General features: G+C 37.3%; 1 protein-coding gene across 12 annotated transcripts in view; it reads left to right on the top strand.

The window, feature by feature from the left end:
• The window catches only part of Lmo7 (LIM domain 7), a 197,565-nt gene that overhangs the window by 131,902 nt on the left and 51,306 nt on the right, over positions 1-14,357 (top strand). For all 12 annotated transcript variants that reach the window (XM_047552078.1, XM_047552079.1, XM_047552080.1 and 9 more), the window contains exons 5-7: positions 5,781-5,811; positions 6,507-6,620; positions 11,350-11,548. In XM_047552078.1, the coding sequence (XP_047408034.1) occupies positions 5,781-5,811; positions 6,507-6,620; positions 11,350-11,548 (344 nt within the window). The remainder of the gene's footprint in view (positions 1-5,780; positions 5,812-6,506; positions 6,621-11,349; positions 11,549-14,357) is intronic.

Consider the following 14,357-nt stretch of genomic DNA (forward strand, 5'->3'; position numbering starts at 1 on the left):
AGAAATTCCAGCATGAGTTTTAAGTCACGTGTTTCCTCATGTAATGTTTCAGTGAGAGAACTATATTTGATCTTTTTTCAAAAATCATTTTTATTTGTTCTTTTTAGGTATACATGGCAGTGAGTGTATTGTGACATATTTGACCTGGAGTATGACTTATTTTAATCAGGATTCCATTTTTGTGGTTGTACATGATGTGGAGTTTCACTGGTCATGTATTCATATATGAGCATAGTAAAGTTATATCCGATTCATTCTATCTTTCTTACTCCTGTTCCCTGCTTCCCTTCTTACCCCTTTGTCTAATCCAATGAATTTCTGTTCTCCCCTACTCCCCTTATTGTGTGTCAGCATCCACATATCAGAGAGAACATTTGGCCTTTGGTTTTTTTTTAGGATTGGATAACTTACTGTATTGGATCTTAAGCAATGTTGGCTTGAGCAGGGCTGGTATTTGGGGAGAAAAGATGATTTTGGAGCATGGGGAATTCAGCTCTTAGGGACTTGTAATATTGTGGTAGAGCCTGGAAGATTGGGTCTTCCAGGGTTGCAAATGCAAAGGTGGTAGTACCCTGGAGAAAGCATATTGAGACATGGGAGAGGAACAGAGACTGGAATTCTATGTCAGATCCTCTGAAGATTTACTCCTTTTGGAGAAACATTTTTCCTGTTTCTCCTGGCTCTTGATGTGCTGAGCTGGCTCAGTGAGTGACTTGAGGTAACATATATGCACACTTAAATGCTTGGCTGTTTTTCCCAGGCCGATGATTGACTCTGAGAAGACAGCCATGTGTCTCTCCAGCCCCCAAGGAAACTACAGGGAATGCTGTGGCAGCTGTATGTGTGTGGGCCCAGAGTTAGCTCTTTGAAGATTTTTGGAAATATTTTGGTGCAGCCCTGGAACACAGCTGGCTGGCACACACTGGTAAATGATAATCTCACCCATTAGCACTCTCTTCTCAAACTGTGCTGTCAAATATGAGGGAGATAGGTTTTTGGATGTGTAGATACATATATATATATATATATTTTTTTTTTTTTTTTTTTCTCAGATGTTGAGCTTTTGGAAAACTAAAGGGTACTTAGCCAAGGCAGACTCTGATAGACCAAGGATGGGTGGGGAGGCCAGTTTGGTGCCAACATGAATGTTGAGAAAATGATAATAATACCATGCCAGTTTGCTTTGCCCTTTGCTTGATCTTATTCTAGAAATAATTTCTTTTTCTTGATTAAAGCCTTCCATGGCAAGAGCACAAGGTAAATATAACATGGAAGAGTGTCATAAATTGTTCCACAGAAATGTCTCTTCTAGGGGAAAAACTTCACATGTAGGGGAGAAATTGACCTCCCACCACTGCCCTGTCCCTGGTTTGGTTTAGATGGATAATTAGGGGGTAGTTGTGAAATGTATAATTTATTTGTTCCATCTAGGTCAAGCACTTTTAACATGTTTCAGTGAAACTCAATGAGGCCAGCACTGCTCCTATTTCACAGGTGTGGCTTTGTGGACAGAGTTAAGTGATGTGATGAGGTTCTTATAGCTAACAAGACTGGAACCAGAATTCGCCTACAGGAGAGCTAAACTCAAAGCCCTCTTAACTTTGGTTAGAAGTTATTTGTTGATTGATTTTAAAAATCTTGGAGTTAAGAAGGGTGGATTCCACCTAGAATCTCCTGGTTTTTTTTTTTTTTTTTTTTTTTTTGCGGCGCTGGGGATTGAACTCAGGGCCTTGTGCTTTCAAGGCAAGCACTCTACCAACTGAGCCATATCCCCAGCCCCTGAATCTCCTGGTTTTAAGTTTATCAAGTAGCTGTTAGGATACTGTGGTGACAGCTGGATAAGTTGATGAGCACAAAGGTCAGAGATCTGTGTTGGACACATGTCTTCTGGACCTTTGTCAGATAGCAAAGGGATTGCCAGAACTATTCCATTAACAGAGTGGAAGAAGAGTATATCTATACTATATTTGCTATTTTATAAATATTAAAAGACTTCCAATATATTCAAGATAGTCATTTTTGAATATTACTTAACTATTCAATCACTTTTTTTGGGGGGGCGGTGGTGTTTACGAGGGATTGAACTCAGGGGCACTCAACCACTGAGCCACATCCCCAGCCCTATTTTGTATTTTATTTAGAGACAGGGTCTCACTGAGTTGCTTGGCACATCACTTTTGTTGAGGCTGGCTCTAACTCCTGAGCCTCAGCCTCACGAGCTGCTGGGATTATAGGTGTGTGCCACCATGCCCTGCTCTAGCACTTTTAACGTGAACTTTTGTGCCATGAACTGTGCTACGCGTTTTTAAATAAATATTTTATTCCTTCGCAAGCGGGCAGACCCTGTCTTAAGGTATTTGGGATATAGCAGTGAACAAAAGTACACAAACATTTTTGGATTTTGGTAGAAGAAAGAAAGATAAAAAATAAAAGCACATAGTAGATGATTGTAAATACCCAGGGAGGAAAAAGCAAGGTGAAGATGGGCATTATGGAATTTAAATACCAGGGTCCTGCATGACCTCACTAGGAGGCTTTGTGTGCAAAGTGGCAATAGGAGGGCCTTGGCCTCATATTACATACTGTCAATTCTGAGGACTGTTTCTTGATGAACACTTACCTGGGAGCCTAGGGATTCTATTAAGTACTTGTGTATATTCTACCTTAGCTAGTGAAATAGGGGACATTAACCCAGTTTATCCAGAAGGAATCTTGATCTTTGACAGTCAGGTAAATGGCTCAGATATAGCCCCAGGGACCCAGATCTGACTCCAAACTTATTGCCCCTTAAGCTTAGTACTATACTGTGTCTACTATGGATGCATTTGCTATGGGGGAATTACTCCTCTTTGGCAACAGGACTGTCTTATTTTTGGTTCTGATGGTAACATGACTGACTCACACTGTCTTGTTAACCCTGAGCTTCTCTACCCTCACACTTGTTCTATTTAAAAGGTCTTGGGGCTGTGCCCAGGGGTTATCCCAGGCAAAAGAGCCTCCTGGTTCCTGATATCATGCAGTGGGGTATTTTTTTGTGTGTCAAGGTGAACTCTCTTTACTCCAGCAAATCATTGACTACTTGAATTCCTGGCATTGCATTTCATTGATAGGGCACTAATTTGGCTGGCCAATGTATCACTGTGTTCAAGAGTATGTTGTAAATTCCTGCATTTAGAAGGAAATGTAAAGTGAATGAAGGGCAATAATGTCATGGTCACTGCTTGTGAGTTTCTACCACAGAATAGATGTACCTTGTACTTGTGGTGCTTGCTGTCATGACCAAGAGCCCTAAGCGGATGAGAGTGTTGGATTGAGAATTTTTATTGAGGGCTGTAGAAAGGAGGTCAGGGGTTCAAGAGGTCTCTGTTGTTCCTCTCTGATATACTTATGATAAAAGTGGGGCGACCTTTGGATCAGTTCATCCTTTGTACTGCGTTTTGATGGTTCTTTTGTGTTTTGGCTAATTTAATATTTGAGTTGTGTATGTGGTCATTAGTCTAGCAAGGGGTATGAGTTTATAACTGTTATTTTTCACTGTCTGTTTCTTGTGACTTTCCCCACTACTTCCAAAATAAACTGCTATTAATTTTTACAAGATGATTTTCTTTTTACTCAAGAGATAAGTTAGAGCATGAGCATTCAGGCCAAGAAATTTGTTCTGTTTGTTTATTCTTTTTGAAGTAGATACATACAGAAAAGAATACATGTGGGAAATGTATGATACACATATTTATTTAGAAACTGAAGCTTCCAGATCAAAATACAATTTTTCATCCTTCTGCAGGTTCCACACCCTGCCAATGACTCTGCCATTCTCTCCCACAAGGATAATCACTATCTGGTCTTCTAACAGCATATCTTTGTTTTGCCTGGTTTTGTGCTTTATATTATTCCATTCATATAATCTGTACCTTTTGTAGCCTTTTTTCCCCTTCTTCCCATTGTTTGTGAGATTGAACCAATTGGTTGAAAATAGTTTGCAGGTTGCTTATTTTCATCGAGTGGCTATTCCATAATCCTTGCTCCCTTAAATACATGAATCCTTCAGTTTTTGATCTTGTTTATAATGTTGTTATAAACATTCTTGTATATGACCTTTGGTAAATAGAGGCTTTGTGGTTGGGCAAATACCTAGGAATGGAATTACCCGGTTGTGGAATGTCAGTATGTTTAGCTGAAATAGATTCCACCAACTGGGTTAAGAGTGTGAATAATTGTACCAGTTTGTATTTATATGAGAGCATGAAGTTTTTTGTTGAGATGCTTTTTGGGGTTGGGTGGTAGGAGTGTATCATTTTTTTTTTTTTTTTTTTTTTTAAGTTGAGGAATGGTTTATTTTGGTGCTCACAGTTTCAGACACCTCAGTCCATAGATAGCTGACTCCATTGTTCTAGGCCTGAGTTGAGACAGAATGACAGAAGCATGTGGAGGAGAAAAGCAACTCAGGACGTGGCAATCAGGAAGTAGACAGACCTCCACTCAACAGGCACAAAATATAACCCCCAAAAGCAACCCCCAGTGACCCACCTCCTCCAGCCAGTCCCCACCTGCCTAGAGTTACTGCTCAATTCATCCATATCAGTGAATTAATGCACTGATTAGGTTAATGCTCTTATAACCCAATCATTTCACCTCTACATTTCTTGTATTGTCTTAACACATGAACTTTTGGGGGATACCTCATATCTAAACCATGGTCTTCTCCTATCACCAAACCAGTGTCACTTTCCATTCATAAAACATCCATAAGTTTTTATTCTATTTAATTTATTTTATTATTGAGTATTATTTTATTCATTATAAGTTCACTTTGGTTCATGATTGTGAAAAGAAGTAGTCACAGTTGCCTCATTGATTCTTTGAAAACTAAGTTAAATATTTGTTTCTGCTCACTCCCAATTCACCCCTTTTTCTTTTTCTCTGTGTATATATATGTATGCGAATGCGTGTTATATGTCTTCTACAAACATGTTGATAATTGTATGCATGTGTTTTATTTTATAGATGTATCACTTATAGTTTGACTGAAAAGACATTTTAGAGGCTATCTAGTTCACGCTTCTGTGGTCTCTGAGTTCACATTGATCCTGTATGTGTCTGACACAAAGCCCATTCTTTTAGGGTGACCCTGCTTTTTGTTTTGTAATATATCGCTGCTGCTTCCACATTGAGGTGATATCTCTTCCTTTTAACTTCTCCCATAAATATCATGCCCTTTTATAGGTGAGCCAAACACCCATAATTCACTAATTTTTAGTGACGTTTCATCAGGAAGAGGTTCACAGCTGTTTTCTAAACTGGACTTTCAATATGTTTAGAGTCATGGTCTCTGAGCTCTTTACTCTGGGGAACTTGGGTGGAAACCTGGTGGATAATGGAGAAAAGTCAACTTGTGGCTGCTTTCTTCCCGACCCCCATCTTCCAAACATTTTTTTTCTCTATTTCCTAACTTTTCTGTCATAAGCACATATTGACCACCCCCTGACATTGCATTTAAATATTACTTAAAATTAGAATACAAAAATCTAAATAACATATTTAAAAAATAAGACCGTATTGGATGTAATTAGGAAAAATTACTTTTTATGGAAAATTTATATTTGGTAAAATTGATAAATATGGAAAATTTCTTCTGATGGGTAATATGTGCTCTAAAATTTCTGAACTACCAGGTGATATTAATATTCATAGAACTTAAGAATGAAGATGAGTTTCTAGTTATAATTAATAATTTAAGGTTCATGGGTTTTACTTAATAGATATTTTCTTTTTCTTTACAGACAAGAAGAGACCGATAGGAGATTGAAAAATGTAAGATACATTTAATGAAGCATTATAGTTTTAACTTTCATCTTCTTTAAGGAAGTAGTAGATCTAAAAATATGCTCTGTATCCTTTTTTTCCAATTAAATTTTACATGGAAACCAACCAGTCACAAACTATAAATACAACTAAATATATGTGTTGCAATACATGGTTACAACATATGTTCTCTGACTTCATACTATGGGACAGTAGGTTAGATTTTGGAAGCTAGTTGTTAAATGTTACTAATGTGGTAAGGGCAGACCCATTTTATGATTTTTTTTAGGGGAGCAAGTGGGAAACAGTCAAATCAGACTTTAGGGGAAAACATAATGTTCAAGGATGCTGTGTAATTGTTCAATGTAAACTCATCATGTCTTTAATAGACTGCATAGAAGAATGTCTAAAAGTGACAGCTTTGTTTTTAGAGCTTTATAGGCTCATCAAGGAAGCTGAAAATTATTGATTTTAGGTATTCATTCTGTAGCTACTGGAAAATATATTGATGGATTTAAAAGTTTTTTGTGTTTTCCTTTTATAATCAAGCAATAATAATTAAGATTTTCAATGAACCTTTTCCTTCCCATAAATTTGAATCAGACTTTCATCCATAGAGTAATATGAGCTATCTTTTATCTTGAGTACTCACCTGCATTTGAGCTTACTAAATAGACTGGTTTGTTCATGAATATTTTTTAAAGGTTTTGATAACATTGTACTGGCTGGGAAGAAAAGCACAAAATAACCCCTACTACAGTGGTCCCTATCTTAATTTGAAAGCATTTGAGAAGCTTTTGGGACAAGCTCTGACTAAGGTAAGGAAACTACATCTGTAGAAGATGATTGCTACAGCTAACACTCTCACTTTCTCATCCTCCTCCCTTCTTCCACTTCTCTTCCTCCCTTCCGAAACAAATATAAGGTTCTGACTGTGTTTGCTCTGCTGTAGACTGGGCTGAGTAGACAGGATTGTTATTCTTTGTTGACTTTACATGCTACCACCAAGGAGTGAGTTAGTCCATTCCAGAGCACTTTTCAAGGTATAGATTTATCTCTTAATTGTAGGTAGTTTGATGACATGCACATTTGCTTCCTTTCTTACATACCTATAACTTGTTTCTATGCTCTTTATGAATTCAACCTGCAGCCGAAAGGCATTTCCAGGAGAACTGGAATTTACAGAAGTTAATTTCTTTATATTAATGTGTTCTTGGCTAATTATCTCTAATGCCCATATTCCAGTGTCATCATACTGCCTTTATTTCCTAAAGAGTAGTGAATGCTAAGTGAAATTTGATAAGGTTTTTATGTTAGAATCTGTGGTTTTACACATATTTCTGTTCCTTCATATCCTGGAATCTGTGTTACAGCCTTTTGAATGCTTAAGGACTCTTTGAGAAGAGCCAAGTGCCAAGACTGACAATAGTTCTGCCAAGTCTTCATTTATAATAGGCCCAAGTGGGAAAACTAATTTCTTTGTGGGATATTTATTCAGGGGAACTGACAGGGCTCAGAAGAAACTATGTAGTCAAAATAATAAAACACCATTATTAAGAGTAGATGCTTTATGGGTTTTCCTGTTGATTAAATGATGCTCTAGTAATAAGGCATTTTGTATTAGTCTCTGGCACTTTGTAAGGACATAATCATTATTAATTATTTATGATTGGAAGATAGAAGTTTTAGGCCAGGATAAAAATCCTCACCTTGTCCTACATCTTTCCTTATTTTTAAAAATGATTTTGCCTGAGTTCAGCCATATATATATTATAGAGAGATGGAATTACAGAGTCAAAAATGTTTAGGTTTGATTTCTTTTAAATTATAAAAAGTTGATAGCACTTCATTCAAATTCTTTTTATCAGTTAATTCAGGTAATAGTTGAGATATTATCATGTATACATATTGTACCAGGGGTTGGGGAAACATCCATAGCCAATAACCCAGCAGTCTGGGACAGAGGAGTAGATCAGTTACTGCCAGAAAGGAGGGTGAGGCCCGTGGAGAAATTGCAAGGGGCTTTGGGCACAGGGAGAGCCTTGCTTTACAATTGTTTCAGCTAAGAAAACATTCAATTAAAAATGATGTGGAACTTTGGCCCATGTACTAGTGTTTTTTATAGCCTTTAACTTTTTATGACAGTCTGACTCAGGTTGAATAATCTTAATATAGTGTTTATGCTAGGAATGCCTCATTAAACACTGTTTCCTGTCACCAGTGTCTGTCAGAGCAGGCAAAAAAAAAAATTTGGTAGATAGCTGTAGTTCTGTTTTTCCACTCTTACCAAGTGGGAATAGGCACAAGAGGCATGTGAACATGTCACCTGTTTTGCATCCATTCTGTTGAAATCAACATCACTGTGTTCATCACATTTTCCCTTCCATCTAGATAGTGCTTAAGGCCAGTCCAGTGTATCAGCTAAAAAATACTTGGTGTAATACTTGTGCTGGAGTCATAAGTGAAAGTGTCTCATTTTAGGGACTGGTCAGGGTGAAATCCTCGAAACCAAGCTTCAAGGGCTGGGGATGTAGCTCAATGGCCTATCACCTGCTTAGTGCCAAGCAATGAGTTTAATCGCCAGTACCGCAAAAACAAGGAAACAAAACGGTTAAAAAAAAAGAAAACCAAACTTCAGGACCAGGCCCAGATTAATTATTTTATAACTGTGGTGGCCCATCATCAATAACTTTAACTTTATGATGTTAAATTTCATCTTGCCATGCGTTAGCTCTTAAAGTTTCAAAGGTGTGTTTATAAAAAATCCGATGAAGCCAGGCTTGGTAGTGCACGCCTGTAATCCCGGTTACTCAGGAGGCTGAAGCAGGACTGCAAGTGGGACCCCATCTCAAAATTTAAAAAAAATGCTGGGGGTATAGCTCAGTGGGTAGAATGTTTGCCTAGCATGTGCAAGACTCTGTGTTCATTCCTCAGTATAGCAAAACAAAAACAAAAAAACCCTGATGAATCTGAAGATTTATTTAAAGTGGTTACCCTCATATTTTGTGAAACATTTTGCTACCAGCACTAGGTCTCACCTCTCCATCTTCTTGGGGCAGGGTGTAAGGTGGGTGCTGATGTTTTGTTGATAGGATGTGAACTTGTGCCGGGATGCCTGGCATCTAAAGTCTATGAAATCTCACTTAAATCTACTAGACCCTTGTTGACATTTCAAATACTTGTCCAACAATTGAACCAGAAGTTGATGGTTCTAGTATTTGTCAAAAATATGAGCTGAGCCAGCTGCCAATTAATCTTACAAACATTTTTACCTTTTTCGTATCTTGAAAAAATAATACAACAAATACCCAGGAAATCATCATCTGACTCATTTATTAAATATTTCCATATTGGCTTCTCTACCTATGTATCTACCCACCCATCTATGTTTTTACTTAACCATCTTAATTTCAGATATCACATCTTACCACAAAATATTCTGTGTTTATTTATTTCCTAAGAGTAAGATTATTCTTCTATATAGCCGAATGTATATATTTAAGAACTCTCATAAATATTCCCCATTTATTAAGAAGTACATGTTAAATTTCCCAATTGTCTCATTTTTTATAGCCTCTTTTATTAATCTGAATTATGATTTAATCAAGATTCATATGTTAGATTTGGTTGTAAGTTATTCCCATTTTCTTTAAACTATTAGTAATCTCATCTATAAGTAACATCATTGAGTTTTACTATAATGACTCTGGCCACACATCAGCGTGGGCAAGGGAAAAGGTTCCTGTTGGAGGAATGGGCTGGTTGTGAACTAATTGCTAAGAAATTTATTTGTAGAAAAAATCACAAGAGGCAATTATCTTTTGAATCAGGGGGCTTGACTGCTGAGCCTGCTAAAGGGTCTGGCTCTAACAAAATGGAGGAGCCCACGCTCTTAGTGGTACAGATCAAAGTGGGACCGGGAAGAGCTTCTTCTGTGAGAAATAGGATGGGTGGAGTTAAGCAAGCCATTTGATTCTAGCAGGTCATTGGCACATCTAGGGCCTGCAAATTCCAGCAGTGAACCAATCTACATTGAAACCACATACTCCAGGCAATCTGGACCATTATTTCATGATTTCCAGTTCCTGAGAGCCAGATTCCTGTGTCTAATAGCACAACCAAGCCTGGTTTTATTTGCAGGCCATGGGTGGCGCTCAGCAAATGACAAAGTTATCTTTACCATATTTAAAAATTGTAATTTCTAGGTAATCACTGATTACTGTGTCAGGACTAGGCTAAGGACTCTATAAATTTTACTCAAGTTGAATCTCTATTTAAAACATCCAGTTATATTTTACCATTAAATTTCATGTGTGTATTAATTAAAAATGCTTTATTTTTAATAAATAAATTTACTATTTTTTGAGATCAATTGCAGCTTTACTTGAAATTTGCATTTATTTGCAAAACATACCTGTCTATAATTACTGCAATGCTTATTTTATCCTTAAAGTAGTACATAAAAATAAACAGTTTTAAGCATGTATATATTTTGTTACTAAATGCTTTTATGTTTAACATAAAGCCCCTGAAATGGTTCCTGGGGATAAGACTGAATTATTTTACCAATGTATCTCCATCTGGATTTTTAAATTAAAATTGGTTTTCTCTTTGACTCCTGTCATGTTTATTGTCAGAGAACTGTAAATAATCATTGACTTTGGCATTTGTGTATTGTTTTAATTAACTTTTGTGTTTTCGGACTATAACTTTTGTGTTTCCTTATTTTTTAAATGGATTATACTACTTTATTAAATAATATCAATTACTTCTGATACCACCAGTTATCAGTTACCTTGATGAGTCCTGTTTCCTCAGATATTGAAGCATAACACCAGAGAAGCATGCCGAGACAAGCATAGAGTAGAAAGTAAGAAGCTCTATTAAAGGGTAGTAATACAGACTTCTCCTGGGTGGAAGAAGGGGACCCAAAGGTGGAATCCGTGGGATGAGGAAGTCTTGTCCTTTTTACACATCTGAAGTTTCCTTTGTTCTCCTGCATCCTTCTCCTTTATCTTACTCATTTTTCCCCAGCCTGTATAATGACTGGGAGATGGTGGTGGAATGACCAGGGGATGAGCAGGTGGGCTGGAAGGACCAAAATGGAGTGTTAGGCTGGAGGGGAGCGGCAGCCCAGGGGTCATTGATTAGGAGGTTCTGTCTGCTCAGGAGTTGCTTCATTAACAACCTTTTTGGGAGGGATGGTATCCAAGGGCTCTGGAGACATTGGCATTCCAATCTCCCAGGGGTGGTCACCAACTTCCCAGATCCAAACTGGCCTCCATTTTCTCAATTTGACCTGATTACCTATTCTACACTAACTGCCTGTCTTTAATTTTGGCTTTGCTTCCTAATTATCACATTAAATACCTCCTTATGGTATTAGTTGTGGGGAAAATGTTACAGATGTATATTTCTGATTTTTATCAGCTCTTTTTTTATGTTCAGGAGGGAAATCTCTTTGCCTTATCTGTCAAATGAAGCAAAACATTTACATTTCTGGAAGTTTGTACTAGCTTACTGATTTTTATAAAATGTTTTCATTAGGCACTTGAAGACTCCAGCTGTCTGAAAAGAAGTGGCCGGGACAGTGGCTACGGTGATATCTGGTGTCCTGACCGAGGAGAATTTCCCGCTCCTCCAGGCAGCCATAAGAGGGAAGATTCCTTTGAAAGCTTGGACTCTTTGGGGTCTAGGTCATTGACCAGCTGCTCCTCAGATATTACTTTGAGAGGGGGACGTGAAGGTGAGATATGTTTTTGCCTGTCAGTTTATAACTTAAAAAATTGGAACAGGAGAGAGCGGCAAAATGGAATGAAAACTAGGCAAAAGTTTCTTCAGAAGTAGATTTGAAGAAAGACTTAAGTATCATTGGGGGTTTATTTTTCCTTCCCTCCTAGTGCTAATAGTTTCCATTTTTTTCTTCTGTTTTCGGACAGAACTGGTGAGGAGACAGCTCCCTGTGACCCATTTTGTCAGTGATAATCTGCTCTTTCCAGATCCAGGCCTAGTAATATGAGACCTATCAGCTGATATAATATAGCTAAACATAAAAGAATATAAATAAGATTCTGCAAAAAGGTCTGGTTTCATTGCTCAGTAATTTTCTTTCTTCTTTTACTTTTCTATAAAGGATTAAAAAAAAAAAAACTCAAGGAAAAAACAGAAGTGTTTTAATAATTACATTTAATAGAGTGTTAGGCTCTCATTTGTAGTACCTAGCCTGGTGGGAGGGAGCATCGCTTGGTCATGTCAGGGTCAGAGCTGACCCAGGACAGAGCCGGTATGAAAGGAGCGATGTTAATGAAGGCTTTCTGTTGTGGGAGGGAAACTTCCTGCAAAACCCTGAGCTTAGCTCAAATCAATTGTTTAAATGCTTGTCTTATTCCTGGGGCTAGTAAGTAATATCAGCAATTTCTGACTAAAACCTTAGCTACTCTGAATTGACTAGTTGAAACCACAAGTAAAATTTCTTGAAATGCTGGGGATGAATAATCCCCAATACTATATCAGCATTTTTTTTTTTCTTCTTCTTAAAATATTTCTGTGCTTCCACCATCATGATGATGAAGAGTTGAATTCTGTTGGGGAATTTGTGCTCAGTTGTTAGGGATTTTACTTTGCTTGTTTATTATGGATATTATTTTATATTTTAGATGTTTTTCCTAAGATTTTATTATGAAAAATTTCCAACACCTATGTCAAATGAATTTGTTTTTCAAAAATTAAGCATGGAAACAAAAAAATAAATTTTTTAGCACTTAGAGGAGTTGTGGTAATAGTAGTAGTAGTAGTATTAAAAAATGTAAATTGCTACTTAAGCATTAACATTTATAATAAGTACATTATTGGCTGTTTGCTGTCTAGATGTGACATTTTTATAGCCCAGATGATGTTTATAATACCTTTAAGGAAATAAATTGAAGTTTATAATGCATCTTAATGATTAAAATTGTAAATGCTGAGGCTAAAATTCTCAATCCACTAGATTAACTTTGTCATGACTAAAGAACCTGCAAAATTCAGTGTTTGAAGTTGCATCTCTGGCCAATGAAGAAGATTGTGGTAGAAGATTATGGGCTTGTGGGCATATGCAGACTTCAGTCCTTCCAATGTGGTGGGCACTAGTGTAGGATCTGGGTCCTTTTCCTCAGTTGGGTGTGTGTAACCAAAAGCAGAGGTCCGAAGTCCCCTTTAAAAGGTGTTGCAGACAGACCTTGCTTAAAGAGCTTGGAGGTCTTGGCCTTTACACCTAAGTGGGTGGAGGGGAGTACCAGGATAGGAAACTATTTCTGAGATTGGTGTATTAAAATTCTGTTATCCACTAGGTTGTAGTTGATGATCACCAAAATTTAGGATAATTTTAAGAATTGCAAAGTAAAATTCCATAGTTTTGTATAAAAACTTATATCAAGATGATATTTAGGCAAATGATAACTCTGCAGAGCCCTGAACTGAGCTAAAAAAAGATTTTAACTTTAAAAATTCAAAAGTAGAATAGCCTGTGATTTTAAATTTTCACATGTATATTTTAGTAGGATTCATTGGCACATATTTTAGAAATGAGAGAAATGTATTTTTTTTTTTTTTTTTTAAAGGAGGTAATAGAAAAGCACTAAATGATTGCCTGACCTTCCTGGCCATAGCTGCCTTGCTTTCTCCCTTTTCATCCCTCTTACCCTGTGCCTGTGACACAGCTGTATGTCAAACCACTTTCTGTGGACTATTCTCAGTGTTATTTACTGTAGATTCCTGCTAGGCAGGGGGAGGAGAGGAGACTGCCTTTAGCTTTGGTTAACCTCTGCTGCTCTGCATGCCAGAGCCTGGAGCTTAGCCAGTCTTGGGAGGAAGCCCTGGTGGGAAGTGACATTTAAAAAACGTCTTTACAAATGTTCTCCAGGCAGAAGGAAAAGAAGGCAGGAAAGAGATTTCTGAATCTGTACTGTTTCTTCTCTCCCCTTTTTTCTTTCTGTACCTTTAAAAGAGCAGGTTTATGTTCTTTTTTTAAAGAGGATATATTACTATTTATTTCTATCTGAACTTGAGGTGTATCAGAGAGTATACTTCTGAGTTTATTTTTAAATAATTGTGAATCAAAATAGGAGGTTCCCAATATAATTTCCATGGTCACAAGAAGTAATCATAGTTCTGTGCTCTCATTTAGGCATACGACCTGAGATTCTTTAGGGACTTTAGAAGTCACCCAGTCCACCCTCTCTAATGTTGGACTTTTGTACATAGGGGTCTATAGGGATTCATCATGCTCCTTCTCAATCTTCTGTGTTTTTACTTCTCTTTCTGCTCCCCATTACTTCCCTCGGATACATTGGCTGGCTGCATGCTTTAATTTTTGAATTAGTTTCCCTAGAATTATTTTTGTATCTCATTTTAAGCATCTGCAACTCTCCCGTTAGGTTTTATTCACATGTATTACTTTGACAAATTTGATGAAAGATCCTGGAAACAAAGATGATTGGGAAGGAGGGGCTCAACAGTAAATTGGGACTTTTTTCTGCTTAGAATGTGCGACAGCAGAAGAATGTACTGCATGTGCC

The sequence above is a fragment of the Sciurus carolinensis genome, chromosome 5 (genome assembly GCF_902686445.1).
Source record: "Sciurus carolinensis chromosome 5, mSciCar1.2, whole genome shotgun sequence".
NCBI lineage: Eukaryota > Metazoa > Chordata > Mammalia > Rodentia > Sciuridae > Sciurus > Sciurus carolinensis.